At 37.7% G+C, this 14,950-nt stretch overlaps 1 protein-coding gene across 12 annotated transcripts in view; it reads left to right on the top strand.

The window, feature by feature from the left end:
- The window catches only part of LOC135785855 (guanine nucleotide exchange factor DBS-like), an 88,016-nt gene that overhangs the window by 30,512 nt on the left and 42,554 nt on the right, over positions 1-14,950 (top strand). For all 12 annotated transcript variants that reach the window (XM_065295441.1, XM_065295436.2, XM_065295439.2 and 9 more), the window contains exons 2-3: positions 7,714-7,797; positions 13,647-13,761. In XM_065295441.1, coding sequence (XP_065151513.1) covers positions 7,714-7,797; positions 13,647-13,761 — 199 coding nt within the window. The remainder of the gene's footprint in view (positions 1-7,713; positions 7,798-13,646; positions 13,762-14,950) is intronic.

Consider the following 14,950-nt stretch of genomic DNA (forward strand, 5'->3'; position numbering starts at 1 on the left):
TGCGAATGTTTTTAATGTTATGTTTTTTTGGCCTTTATAGTGGACCGTACTTTCTATTAAATCAGCTTATTCTGGACCTGGATTGCTTGTCCAGCTGTGCTAAAATGCACACTATAGCACAGAAACTAGGCTATATAAGTGGATGTATTGAATCATAGCTGTGTATATAATTGCACAGCAGCCATGGAATAACATTTTTGATTTTATGAATGAATTGTGAATTTATTGGAGACTAGATCTTATAGCAAAATAGTAGCGTAATATTTTACTGTTTACAGTCTGTGATGCTATCAAAACATTGCACTTTTAGTTTGAATATCTTGAAGGAGGTGCCTCCGGGGCGGGACTATTTGTTTGACATTACCATTTAGTCATTGGGTTTGGGGCCGGACTGTCTGTTGACGTTTACATTTAGTCATCTCCATTTATTTTAGTCATTAAACATTTATTTAAAGGGACTTACAAATGAGGAACATAATTATTTATTACAAAGGTCAACAATTCCAAGTTTCTAAATGGGTTTGACATGCTTTCTTGTTAATGAGCGCTTTTTAGCAGGCTTTTATGTTTAGGTTCAGTAATTTCACTTTAATGACCATGAAAATTTCAGTAATTCAAATGCCATATTTTCATGAATGTCACTTTAGTAATTTCATTGGTATTTAACAAATTTGACTGAAATTTGAGTGCATGCGAGCTTTGTTGGCAAAAAGCTCCACTTTTACAAATAATCCACTTCTTTGCACAAGACATAGTAAACAGTTGTGCAACCACAAAAGATGCAACTAGAAACACTGCACATGATTAAGAAACTGAGCCACACATTAGGGGGCGCTGTGGTTCATGTGACTGTCACATTCGTGTTGTATTCAGGTCCAAGTACTCATAAGGGACCCAAGTTTGAATGTGATCCACAGGCATTTGGCACACTGTCGTTGATCCGATTCTTTTACGTGCACTTAAAGGAATAGTTCGCACAAAAATGACATTAAACCCATGATTTATTTACCCTCAAGCCGTCCGAGATCCATATGCCCATAATTTTTCAGACTAAAACATTTTTCAGTTATTTTAGGAAATATCCTAGATCTTTCAGTTTATTAAATATAAGGATATGAGATCCACCTCCTTCAAGTCCAAAAAATGTGCATCCATCATTCACAAAAGTAATACAAACGGCTCAAGGGGGATAAACAAAGGTTTAAATATGGATATTTTTTATGACAAAACATCAGCGCTTAAAGGGTTAGGTCACCCCAAAATGACAACTTTAACCTAAATCACTTACCCCTGTGTTGTTCTAAACCACCAAGTCCTCCGATTGTTTTCAGAACCCATTTTAGATATTTTGATGAAAACCGTGAGGCTTAGACTATAGTTTGACTTTCATTCTTTTATGGGAAAAGAATTGTGAAAGACATCGCCAAAAGGTCCATGTGGCATTAGTAGTTAAATAATAATATTATATAGCGACAAGAACACTTTTGTGCGCAATGAAAACAAACAAATGATTTTATTCAACAATTTGTTCTTCTCCTTGGTTGTTAAATGCACGATCACGTGCAGACTACATCGCATGCTGCTGATGTGACCCGCTGACATAGTTGCTGCCAGCGTAAAGACACAGAATACGCTGGTAAGTAATTTGTGCATTTATACGGGCCGTTTAAGTATTGTTTACACCTTTTGCATAATGGCTTAAAAAAGGAAAAAAAACACACAAACGTTGACAAAAAATGTTGGAGGACTTGGTGGCAAGTAATTTATGATCAAATTTTAATTTTGGGATGAAATAACCCTTTAAAGATTGTAAGACACGTATGCATGCATTGTGTGAAACCGAACTTAGCAGTTATGTGTCTGAAGCTGCCGAATGTAGCATCTACACTCACCTAAAGGATTATTAGGAACACAATACTTGTACTGTGTTTGACCCCCTTTCACCTTCAGAACTGCCTTAATTCTATGTGGCATTGATTCAACAAGGTGCTGAAAGCATTCTTTAGAAATGTTGGCCCATATTGATAGGATAGCATCTTGCAGTTGATGGAGATTTGTGGGATGCACATCCAGGGCACGAAGCTCCCGTTCCACCACATCCCAAAGATGCTCTATTGGGTTGAGATCTGGTGACTGTTGGGGGCTATTTTAGTACAGTGAACTCATTGTCATGTTCAAGAAACCAATTTGAAATGATTCGAGCTTTTTGACATGGTGCATTATCCTGCTGGAAGTAGTACACGGTGGTCATAAAGGGATGAACATGGTCGGAAACAATGCTCAGGTAGGCCGTGGCATTTAAACGATGCCCAATTGGCACTAAGGGGCCTAAAGTGTGTCAAGAAAACATCCCCCACACCATTACACCACCAGCAGCCTGCACAGTGGTAACAAAGCATGATGGATCCATGTTCTCATTCTGTTTACGCCATATTCTGACTTTAACATCTGAATGTCTCAACAGAAATCGAGACTCATCAGACCAGGCAACATTTTTCCAGTCTTTAACTGTCCAATTTTGGTGAGCTCATGCAAATGGAGTGGTGGAGATTGAGTGGTCCCCCATGGGGTCTTCTGCCTCAAGGTTGTGTGTGTTGTGGCTTCACAAATGCTTTGCTGCATACCTCGGATGTAACCAGTGGTTATTTGAGTCAAAGTTTCTCCTCTATCAGCTTGAATCAGTCGGCCCATTCTCCTCTGACCTCTAGCGTCAACAAGGCATTTTTGCCCACAGGACTGCCGCATACTGGGTGTTTTTTCCCTTTTCACACCATTCTTTGTAAACCCTAGAAATGGTTGTGCGTGGAAATCCCAGTAACTGAGCAGATTGTGAAATACTCAGACCGGCCCGTCTGGCACCAACAACCATGTCACGCTCAATAATGCTTAAATCACCTTTCTTTCCCATTCTGACATTCAGTTTGGAGATCAGGAGATTGTCTTGACCAGGACCACACCCCTAAATGCATTGAAGCAACTGCCGTGTGATTGGTTGATTAGATAATTGTATTAATGAGACATTGAACAGGTGTTCCTAATAATCCTTTAGGTGAGTGTAAGAGTGCGCAAGAGTGGAGGTGGGGACTTATTCGCATATTCATATTTGTGGTCAGAGCTGTGTGGTACAGACACTAGAAAATTCATAGAGAATATGAACTTGCATATTCATAGATACGCATGAGGCAAGGGTGTACACTTACATTCAAGCTGTTTTAAAGCATGAAGAAATTACTGTAACAGGTAAAACTTTTATATATGCTATTACAGTATGATGCATTTTAAATGATACAATTCTTGACTACATTTTGGACGGAGGTGTCATTTAGCAGTGTTTGCATCTACACAAGTAATTAGAAGCATGTCTTCAAACACCTGCTTTAAATTATAAGAAAAGCTAAATATTGCTATCTTTGTTGGTAATAATGTCTCTTGTGCACAAGCATGCCTAAACCTTCCCTTAACCTCACAGGCTCAGTGTTAACCTACGTTCTTGCATCTGTCTCTGGTCACATGTTTCAGCTAGGAACAGCGATCCTGACCTCATGTTGATTTTAAACCTGATAGGTGACAATAAGTACTGCTCTGGGAACAGTATGCACAACAACATACAAGTGTGAGCCAATGTCTGTGTTTAAATTAGGGATTAAAAGATTTCTTTTTTCGCATACCATTAAACACCTGGATTACCTTCATCACAACCTGCCACAAGGTGTTAAAACAGATGCTGTCTTCCTGTTTCTGACGTCCAGGTGAATGACGTGGTTGTTATTTAAGACTTGCAGTCTGTCGCTCATATGAGAAAAGCTTGCTTTTGTTCATGCTGTTGTCCTTTAGGGAGTTGAACTCTGACTGTACTTATTAGTCTAAATTTGAAAATGTAGAGGAATGTTGAACCTTTATTAACTGAGCACAGACAATGTCATTGAACTTAACATGAATTCAACTCAATGACAGGCTGAGAAGCCGGGGTAATACTGCAACACACGTCATCATACACCATACATCTTTTGATGGGATCTCTGTGGCTTTTAAACAATGGCTTCCTGTGTGACTTTTCCTGTGTCTAAAGATTAGATTAGTATGCCGGTTTATCAGATGATGTAAAAGTTGTGCTGTTTTATGATGATGATATTAGTATTTACATCAAGGGGTGCAATATTACATAGTTTAGGGAAATTGTAGGAATGTCACTGAAGTAAGTGAATCAAATAAAAATCAGGCTCATACAGACCATCTGCTTATGCAATAACATCTCTAGCTGAATTTACTCCAATTGAATATCAATAGAGGTTTGTCATATGTTTTATGTGCTGCTGGTGGTTTTTGCAAGTTTTAGGCCTATGCCAACACAGTTCTGAGCTGTTTTTAATGAAATATAATATAGTATAATATAAGCCCACTTATATTTGTGTGTATGTGTGTTGAATGTTTATCTGTGACCTAGTTTTATTTCCATATGCTGAGTGCAAAATTATTAAAGTTCACATAACATACACAGTTTCTGACCCCTCATGTTAATCTTGGGTACCTTTAGGGGCGGTTTCCCGGACATTGCTTTTCCTAGTCCCAGCCTAAAATGCAAGTTTGAGCTGCTGTAATTTAAAAACATCTTGTCCTGACTAATTTTAACATATCTGTGACATTTTTTGTCTCAAGATGCATACCTGTAGTGTATGTTTGTAAATTACCTAATATAAATAAGGCCTAGTCCTGGATTAGCCTAATCCCTGTCCAGGAAACCGAGCCATAGAGTAGTATTTTATCCTTCATATGTCTAAAAAGTCTTTCATGTTGTCAGATTTATAAAAGACAGATCTTTCTGTTTTTTTTCCAACAAGTTTAAAGCTCACGTAACACACGCTGTTTCTGCATTTCTGATATTAATCTGGAGTACCTATGGAGTAGTATGACATCCTTTATATCTCTGAAGAGTCTTTAGTTTAATCAGATTTATAAAAGAAAGATTAGCTTTACCGAATCTTTCCGATAACGTACGAAAAAATGAAGAAGGAGGAGTTATAACACGGGAGGAGCGAGTACGAGTCATGCAACACTATACAACACTGTTTTAACTTATGATTCACTACATGTTCGTGTCATTTATATAATATACACGCCTATTTCCAACATAATACAGAAGTCTTACTTACCGCGTGTAACTCGTCATGAAAATCCACCGCATCAAACACACACACGCAAAACTCCGCTGCTAATCCGGATAATAAACTATATCCATTGTTTCCATAAGGCTGGATGTCTTCTCCTTACATCCAAAAACACACTTCTTGTTGTGCCATTGTTGACTTTTGAAATTAAACAAAGCTGAGTGGCGTGATAAACTGTTAGCAAGCTCTAGCGTCTCCCGCTGACTGACGGCTGGGCGGGGTTTTCCAGGGGAAGTTTTCCGGCGGAAGCCCATATAAAGAAGTGATACGTATCGAAAACCCCTGAAACGTCAGTTAGAACCGTAATCGAAAAAAATTAGCCGAAACTTGTACGAACCCTGGCGAAGTGCATTCGGCACAGAAATGCTCTGAAACACGCCCAACTGCATTTTTGACACTTTGCCTACGTTTAGCATGAGGAAACAACTCTATAACTGTGTTAATAAGTCAGAATGCTTGAAATACCATTAAACCCCCCCTTTAACTCTTGGAAGCGTACTGTGGGAGGTCACGAGTATAGCACAGCTGTATGTTCGTGTTGTTTACGTTATATGTGCTTATGTGCTGATTGCAAACATAACAGTTGAGATTAAATTTTGATTTACTTGCCTGTGCAAATCCTGAACGGGGCATTTTAACGTTGGGACCGCTCCATCACGATTAGTTGTTCCAACAATTGGCAAATCAAATCCGGCGTTGAACTGGGCCTTGTTTGTAAGCGATCATCCCCGAAATGCATATAACAAACCCATTCGAAATTATCTTGCTTTTCGGGAAAAAACAAACTGCATCCACTGTTGTCTTATGATGCGTGCACACCAAAAGCGAAGCATTACGTTCCTCGCTCTAGATTACTTGCGGAATTAAACTTTGTGTCATGCTAATTTTTTGGAAGAACCTTGGAAGAACGAACTCAGAAGGTTGCGAGAACACAGAACGCACTTGTGAGAATTGAGATGTGTGATCTTCCTGTTGGTCACCTGACCTCCCCAGATTTCAGCGCTCAATGCGTCCTCGATATCAAGAACACATCCGGGTATTTTTATGCTTCCTCTGTACTTGTGTTCTTGAGAATAGGAATTAAACTTTGACAATTGATGAAGACGTAGAGCGAGAACACAAGGACGCAAGATTGCCGAAGAATGCATATTGAGAAACAGCCTATGACTCCTGCAAGAGGGGCACACAGTGGCAGTGGGCGTTAAGCAATCACATATCTTACAATTTAAATCAGTTAAGTCCCGCAATTTATTTTCTCTCGGACGTTCCTACACGCTTTACTTACGATGGACATCGGATTATTAATATAGTTTAATGTAAACACGGACATCGGATATGAGGCGTGTCTAAAGTATGTGTAAACCGGCAGGACAAAAAATCAGATTTGGTCAAAAGATTGGATCTGTGCATTAAGACTTGAATGTAAATGCAGTCAAAAAGACGGGGCGGGCCAAAGCCTACTGCTTGGCAGGATGGGGAGGCCTGAGACCATCCGCCCAAGCCCCCCCTTGACGCCGGGCCTGTACTCTCACTCTGATTGATGTGTGGTAAGCTTTTCTGATGGAAGTGCCCATATAAGGAATATGGGGTCCATGATATGTAACAGTTAACCAAAACTTTTCGAAACTTGTAGGAAAGAAGAGTGAGTTTGGCCCAGAAATACTCTTTGCCTTTATTTGGCATAAGGAATACAACTCTTTAACTGTGTTAATAATGCATGAAGTACCCCCCACTTTAAAAGATTTCCAAATGTTTCAGTAACAGCAGGAAAAATGCATGAATCGAATTGTGTGTGTGTTTTCAACTTTGTCTAGTAAGTGTTTTTCTTTGCTGATAGGCAGCTTGCCAGTTGCAAGGGTGGATGACATTGAACAGATAAATCCTAAACACATCCATCAAAATGTCTCATTTGTAACTTTAACACTAGCATCTGGTGCACAGTATCAGGGCAAACACAATACAAACACTTATATATAGATATATGGTCTGATCCTGAGAAAGATGAATCTTACCAGTAAATCTAAAGCTGCTTACAGTAATCCATCAACTCCTGATGCACAGAGGAAATCGCTGTTTACTGCTCTCTCTTTCACTCCATCTTCCATCTTTTCGTCATAAAATGCTCAAACACACACCAGGTTTAAAGATAGCTATTGTATAAATATCACTATTAATGTATCAATGTTGTATAATGTATCAAAGATCTATAATACATTTTTAAAACGATAACGCATTACATATGTTTTGGTTATGTGGTTATTTTTAATAAGCAATATTTGAAATCACCCTACAGTATATTACTGTGTAAATAAAATCACTGCATATGAGTGCCATGCACCCGCTGCGTGCCAGGCCTAACACACCCTGGATCAAACCATCTGTACTGTAATCCAGAAACATAACCGGATTAAGAATGTGAAGTGAGATTCGTTCTCCTGTCTGTCTTTGTGTATGAAATGAAACTATGCAATGTGACTTCTGAAAATATATCAATGGCCTTTTATTGCTATGTGGTAACCAAATCTCTTGGGGTTTTTTTTTTGTGCAGATGAGATTATGCAGCAGGAAAACAGTCCTCTGTGTGCTGCAGACATCAGCCCTGACCTCAGGAAACAGTTCGCCTTCCTGTCAGGTGAGTCTGCTGTTCAGTCAATCCCACAATCCTTTGCCTCTTAAGACCCTCATGAGGATAGGTTCAAGTGATCTTTGTCATTCCTCTATACGGTGTATGTGGTGATACTGTATACAAAAGGAACGAAATGCCAAGCATCATATTTAACAGTACTGAATATACGTACAGTTAGATTTTTCTTTTTCAGGAGGTTATCTGTGACCCAGTCTGTGACAACCCAGTTTAAGGCATATTTCTGATTTACCGTTCTACATACAATTATCCTACACTATAAACCCAGACAAAGGCATGTACATATACATTAAACTAAAAGTATAAATAAATCACTTCCACACAGCAAAGGATTCATTTAAATAAATATTAGCCACATTGTTTACACATCTTCTTTACAGTCTAGTCAGCTTTGTTATGGATGAACTCAGATGTTTAGACTGTAGATGTTCCTGCTGTATGTGCTACACAGGATGTAAGTGCATCTCTTGAATTGATCTTTTGCAATATTAATAGCTCTTGACAGTATCATGAGTATGATGTGCTGGAAAGCAGAAGGAGATTATTTATAAGTATCCGCTTTCATTGTGTCAACAATGAATGATGGCATAAAAGTCATTCACATCCACAGATTATGCATGTGCAAATATGCTGTGTTTGAAACATATGCTGTGCACAAATTCATTCCCTATATGCGTTCACTATTTTTTACCCACAATGCACTGTGATTTTGCGACATATGTGACTGGAATCAACTGAAGGATGCACCACACATCTATGTTTAGTTGTGTTTGTTCTAGTTGACTGTTATTTTCTACTTATTACAGATACTGTATATAAATTAAATAAATGTGATAGACAGTAATTTTTATTTTTAATATAATAAGCTCTGTAAGAACATGCCTTGAAATGTGATCCAAGTTGTACCCTGGGGCACAAATGCTGCCTGAAATCGGCCCATACACTGTAAAAAATTCCTTGTTGTACTTACATTTTTAAGTTTAATATATTTGAAATTACAATGAATTTCAACTTTCTGGACTAGTAAGGAGTTTCTATAAATTATAAAAATTAAGTTGAATTAGCTTAAGTTATTTCAGTTAAATTTTAATAATTTATTGCAGCTCCTCACTAGTCAAGAAAGTTTCAATAAATTGTAATTTTAAGTTGATTAAACTTAAAAATGTAAGTGCAACAAGGAATTTGACAGTGTAGAGATAATATGGTGAAGGGAACGCTCCTGAAACATTGCGTTTATCCTAATATGGTAAATTTTTTAGGGTTTTTATATTGAACGTTACTGCAACACAATGTCATGGAAACAAGGTGGGTGAACTTATTTTATATTAGGCCCAAGTGAATATCTTTGCAGAATGCGACACACGCGTCAAAAATCCTGTATTCAACCAGTCAGAGGACAGCTTTCAAAGCGGCTAAAGTGTTTCCAGAAGCATCAGATGTTCAACCAACGGTCCGAGGGCGTGACGTCCGAGGCTGGGACTTCTTGCTAGCTTCATGCTAAACCATGCTAGCTCAGGCCATGCTTTGGTCAAGCCAACAAAGTTTGTCCACAAACTTTACCATCTAGTTGATTATTATTATTATTATTAAATATAATAAATAAACATAAGTAAGGAATAATCGACGATGGGTCTCTGAATTATTGGAAAATAATGCACACCCAAGGTGGTAGATGCGAAGCGTCGTGTCGTTACAACACGGGTGTGCATTATTTTTAATTACCTGTATACCACGGGCCTGTTGAATGCCTGCTGACAACTTTCAAAGCTACTGAAGTGTTTCCAGAAAAGTGTACGATATGCATCAGATGTTCAGCCAATGGTCCTTGGGTGTGACGTCCGAGACTGAGACTAGCTTTATGCTAAATCATGCTAGCTCAACCCAGGCTTTGTCAAGCCAACAAAAAGTTTGTTCACAAACGTAACTATTTTGTTTATAATTATTAAATATAATAAATAAACATAAGTAAGGAATAATTGACGATGGGCCGTTGAATTATTCTAAAATAATGCACACCCAAGGTGGTAGACGCGAAGTAGTACACACATCTGTTGGTTTAGAAAGACGAGAAAGAGACGCAACGGTAAAGGTGCAAGTCAAGTAAAGAGCGACAAGACCATCTCAAATGATCATCCCCTGATAGCATCATTCACATTTATAATCTCTTTATCTAAAGATATATACAGGTATGTTCCCTGTCTGTTTTGTGCATATTCATACTTGTTCGTTTTACATGCTTATGTATGCATAAATACTAAATACAATGCATACTATATCTTCATAACTGATTAAAAAACAAGATTCTGTCTATAAAGACTTATCTTTTGTTATCATTAATGCATTTTCACTTTAAAACTAAATTTAACTTATTATATTTTTAAAACTGTGCTGAGCATTTAGTTAGTGAGAGGCAATTTTCTGCAAATTTGTATATTCCAAAAACTATATAAACATAAAGCTTATAAACATATAAACTTTCACACATTTTATTTTTATTATCACCACAAGTTGCTGTGTGTGGTTGTTAAATTAAGTGTCTATAAATCCGAGGGGATGGGGGGCCTACAAAACCTCTTAGCCCCCGGGGCCTCACAATAGGTTAAGGCGGCCCTGACCACGGGCCTGTTGAATGCTTTACTCTGATTGGTTGAGAAATGTTCAATGGATGTTGATTCATTGCTAAAAAACAACGTTATTTTGTGTATTTGTTATAATAAAATGTGTTCGCGTGGTTTATGGTTCAAAAAAGATTATTTCCCACAAACTGTACATTTTTATAGCTCCAGATTTCACTCCTTTCCCTGAAACACATGGATTTGAAAAGCTCTGTGTCACTGATTGGCCAGCTAATCTATACGTTGTTATTCAACCAATCAGAATAAAGCATTAAACAACCCTGTGGTATAATGGTAATTAAACATGACAAGCAGTTGTTTTTGTTCTCTTTATTATCAACAAATACAGTGAACATGACAAATGTGACACACAGTAAGAACTTTAGCTTTTCACAATACAATCCATACAGCCACACAGGTGTATATGAGGAAGCTCCGCGACAGCACTCTCTAAAGCAGGATATTTAGGTCAGTGTCCAAAATTGGTCACTCATTTTTGTTCACTTCTTCCCCATATAGTGGACACAGAATGTCATATAGGGAATAGTGGAAGAGTGAACGCTTTCGGACACAGCAATAGACAGTCTCCAGTCTCTGTAAGTAAACCAGTCAGGACCCGGCTCAGGTTGCTCACGATAATGCCTGACTGGAGGAAGCCTCTTAATTATTCAGTGTTGCCATGGCTGCTGCGCTTGATGACAGTTCCCTGATGTGCTTTGCATGGATGTTTGATGGACAGTTAGGCTGTTAAATGGAGGCTAAGAGGATTATGTGGATTTTTTTGCAAAAATCTCTCACGCTTTCCTGCTTCAGGTCTATGAGAGAGAGAAAGTCTATGAATATTCACAAACCTGACTCTTAACTCATACATTATACATGCAATAAAACATTCACAATGTTTTCTTTTGAATCGCCTAACTGGATAATTTTGTGTTCTGTTTCACGTAGTCATTAAAGAGAACGAGTGCGGTTCATTCTGTGATTCAGTGGTAGTTCAGTGCTATTTTATTTTTAATGTACTGTTAATGACAGTACTGTATTTAAAGACTGCGGTCACTGTGGTTACTATAGTCACCAGCATCACCACATACTTCAGTTTCTGCTGACTGGTGCCGTGGTGACTTCTTAAAATCTCTGTCCGCCTGTGTGTATACACGTTCTCATGGTAAAAATATTCCTCTGGTCTTCGGCCTCGGTTCTCCACCTAGATTTAATGACAGACCTCTATAGTTAAGACGCTCTGTCTGTTTATTTCCTCCTCATTTCCTCTTTGCTCCTTTCAACTTTTTTCCCATTCCAGGCCATTTCAGAGGAATATGCCTGATGTTATCATTATCATATAGGGTGTGTATGTGTATCTGATGTAATCACACAAAACTGAGGTCACCAGTGTTTTGAAGTTCTGTATTTTCTTACTGTTTATGGAAAAATTGTATTGTACATTTATTTGTTCTTAGGGGTAATTTTATGTGACAATGATTCTATTAAACATGGCTCTCAAATATCTGGACACTGCCTCAGTGGTTGGCTAAAGTTTAAGGTGGGATTATTAGTTTGGTTGATCTATAATGGCTGATGACAAGAGTTTAAAAAAAATGTTACTATATTTGTAAGTCTTTTTCTGTTTTATTGTACAGTATTCAATCGACACTAATCTTGTTTCTTGTACTCTGTGTTATTAAAGGGATAGTTCACCCAAAAATGAAAATAATGTCATAAATGACATGTCGTTTCAAACTTGTAGGACCTCAATTCATCTTCAGAACACAGTTTAAGATGTTTTATATTTAGTCCGAGAGCTTTCTGACCCTCCATTGAAAATCTATGTACGGTATACTGTCCATGTCCAGAAAGGTAATAAAAACATCATCAGAGTTGTCCATATGACATCAGTGGGTCAGTAAGAATGTGTTGAAGCATCGAAAATACATTTTGGTCCAAAAATAACAAAAGTTACAACTTTATTCAGCATTGTCTTCTTGTTGTGCCTAAAGTCACGTGACTGCATTCACGTGGATGACGTGTAATCCTATCTTTTTTTTCCCCCAAAATTACAGCGTGCGTCTCCCTCAGACTGTAAACGAAGCTTGGGCGCACAAAAAAAACAGCTGGGGCGCACCAGATAACACGTCAGCCACGTCACACCACTCATGTAACTTTAGTCTTGTGCATGCGCTTCACAACAGAACCGGAAGACAAGACGATGCTGAAATAAAGTCGTTATTTTTTTTATTTTTGGAACAAAATATATTTTCGATGCTTCAACACATTCTTACTGACCCACTGATGTCACATGGACTACTTTAGTGATGTTTTTGTTACCTTTCTGGACATGGACAGTATACCGTACATAGATTTTCAATGAAGGGTCAACAAGCTCTCGGATTAAATATAAAACATCTTAAACTGTGTTCTGAAGATGAACGGAGGTCTTACAAGTTTGGAAAGACATTTTTGGGTGAACTATCCATTTCATTTACAGTACACTCTTTTATACTGTTGTACTGTGTACTTTATTTTTCTAGTTTTTCACAGTGTGTCTTGGTCCAGGGGGGCCGGATTTTCTTGGAGAGCATATCTTAATATTTGCGAGTTACAGTGTCTCCTTTCTCATGGTCCAGATGGAAATGAGCACTTTGGTTTTGCACCGCTTATAATAACAAATGCGACAGAGGTGTCCTTTTCACCTTGTGTGTGCGTGTGTGTGTGTGTGAAGGAGGTGTTAAAATAATTGAGCTCTGCAGTTGATCCATTCTGCTCTATTAATCACAACTAAAAGCACACAGATGATCACATGACCTCTGGCTAAACCACACACTGCGCCAAACACACACTTTAGCACTTAAACCAACACACTTAGACCAGTAATGAGGCTTTTATTTGTCACTGTAATAATTAAAAGGTACTGTTTGGAAAAGCTCTGTGATGGGATAGATTAAGAGGCTTGGCACCTTGATGTGTCTTTATATAATTCTCTATGTGAGTCTCTGCTTTAATCTTCATGCCTTGCATAGGAAGATGTGAAAGTGCCCTCTTGTGGGTATCAGATACATTATAAGTACAGAAGCATTGTGTTCATGTTCAAGTACATAGCTTATTATATAGTGCATTAAAATGTCAATAATTGTGCATGCATGTTAGAAGGCACAATGGAGTGAAAAGGCATTGTATCTGTAACAGGATTGCTTACAACAGTCGTCTTTTAAACCTGTATGTGTCCAGGTGGTCGAGGAAAGAATGGCAGTCCCATCATAATTTTTCCGGAATACCCGGCGTTTGGTGAGCTGGAGGAAGAGGAGTTTCACAACGTGCTGACGTATCTTACCAGTGTTCCCAGGTGAGAAACAGAGACCTGCATGGATTGATCCAGTGTTGCACTTAAAGGCATAGTTCACCCCAAAAAAATAAAATTATTGTCATCATTTACTCACTCTTATGTTGTTACAAACCTGTATACATTTCTTTGTTCTGATGAATACGAAGGAAGATAATTTGGGCAATGTTAATAACCAAACCGATCATGAGCCCCATTCATTTCTAAAGTAGGAAAAAATACTATGGAAGTCAATGGGATCTCTGATCAGTTTGGTTGCAAACATTCCTCAAAATCTCTTTCTTCGTGTTTGTCAGAACAATTTATACAGGTTTGTAACAACATGAGATTATTTTTTTAGGTGAACAATCCCTTTAACACACAAATTACCAGCAGAGGGCGATCTAACACCAGCCAGTAGCAGCTTGCATTTTGCATTTTAATGAGGTGACTGTATGCTTTTGTGTGTGTGACCTTATTAATATTCATCATGCATATTAAATTAGAATGTGTAATTATTTCTTGTACGAGGTTAACGAGGTAATCTGGTCATCTTAATACCCGGTGCTTTACATATGCATTCTTGGATGGTGTTAATTTAAATACACAACATTCTGTGAGAAGGTACTATTAGTGTTGATTTGGAGAAGCCTTCCTATCAGTGATTTACATAATGTTGAATAAATTTATTTTTTATTTTAATCCCCCCAAATATTCACTGGTCCATGTGCCATTTCAATTTTCTAGTGAAATTGAATTTTATTTAACCTCCACTTTTTTTGTTTTAATAAGACGTTTCTGATTCCAAAATCGGATCTCTCTTTCTCTCACTCTCTCTTCTGTATTTCCATTATCCCAATCGGGAACAAAGATGTGATTGTGTAATTGGATTGAGTTCTGTATATAATAAAAAAAAGTTCAGGAGTCAATACGGCAGCTAAATGTCACCCAAGTGTAAAACATAATAAATTCATATCTAGCTGAAAAGAACAATAATTATTGCATTAAGTATAATTACATCATAATAATATTTGTTGTACTGTACACATATTTAAATAAAAAAGCATAATATTAAAGATGCACTGAAATGTCTGCAAATAATTGGTATGGGTTAATAAAAGCAATTTGTAACACTACTGGCCGATAGTTTATACATATACATATTTTTTTAGCATGAGATGCACAAACCTCACAAAAGCAGATGGTCAAGGTC

Source organism: Paramisgurnus dabryanus, chromosome 4, assembly GCF_030506205.2.
Source record: "Paramisgurnus dabryanus chromosome 4, PD_genome_1.1, whole genome shotgun sequence".
NCBI classification, from domain to species: Eukaryota; Metazoa; Chordata; class Actinopteri; order Cypriniformes; family Cobitidae; genus Paramisgurnus; species Paramisgurnus dabryanus.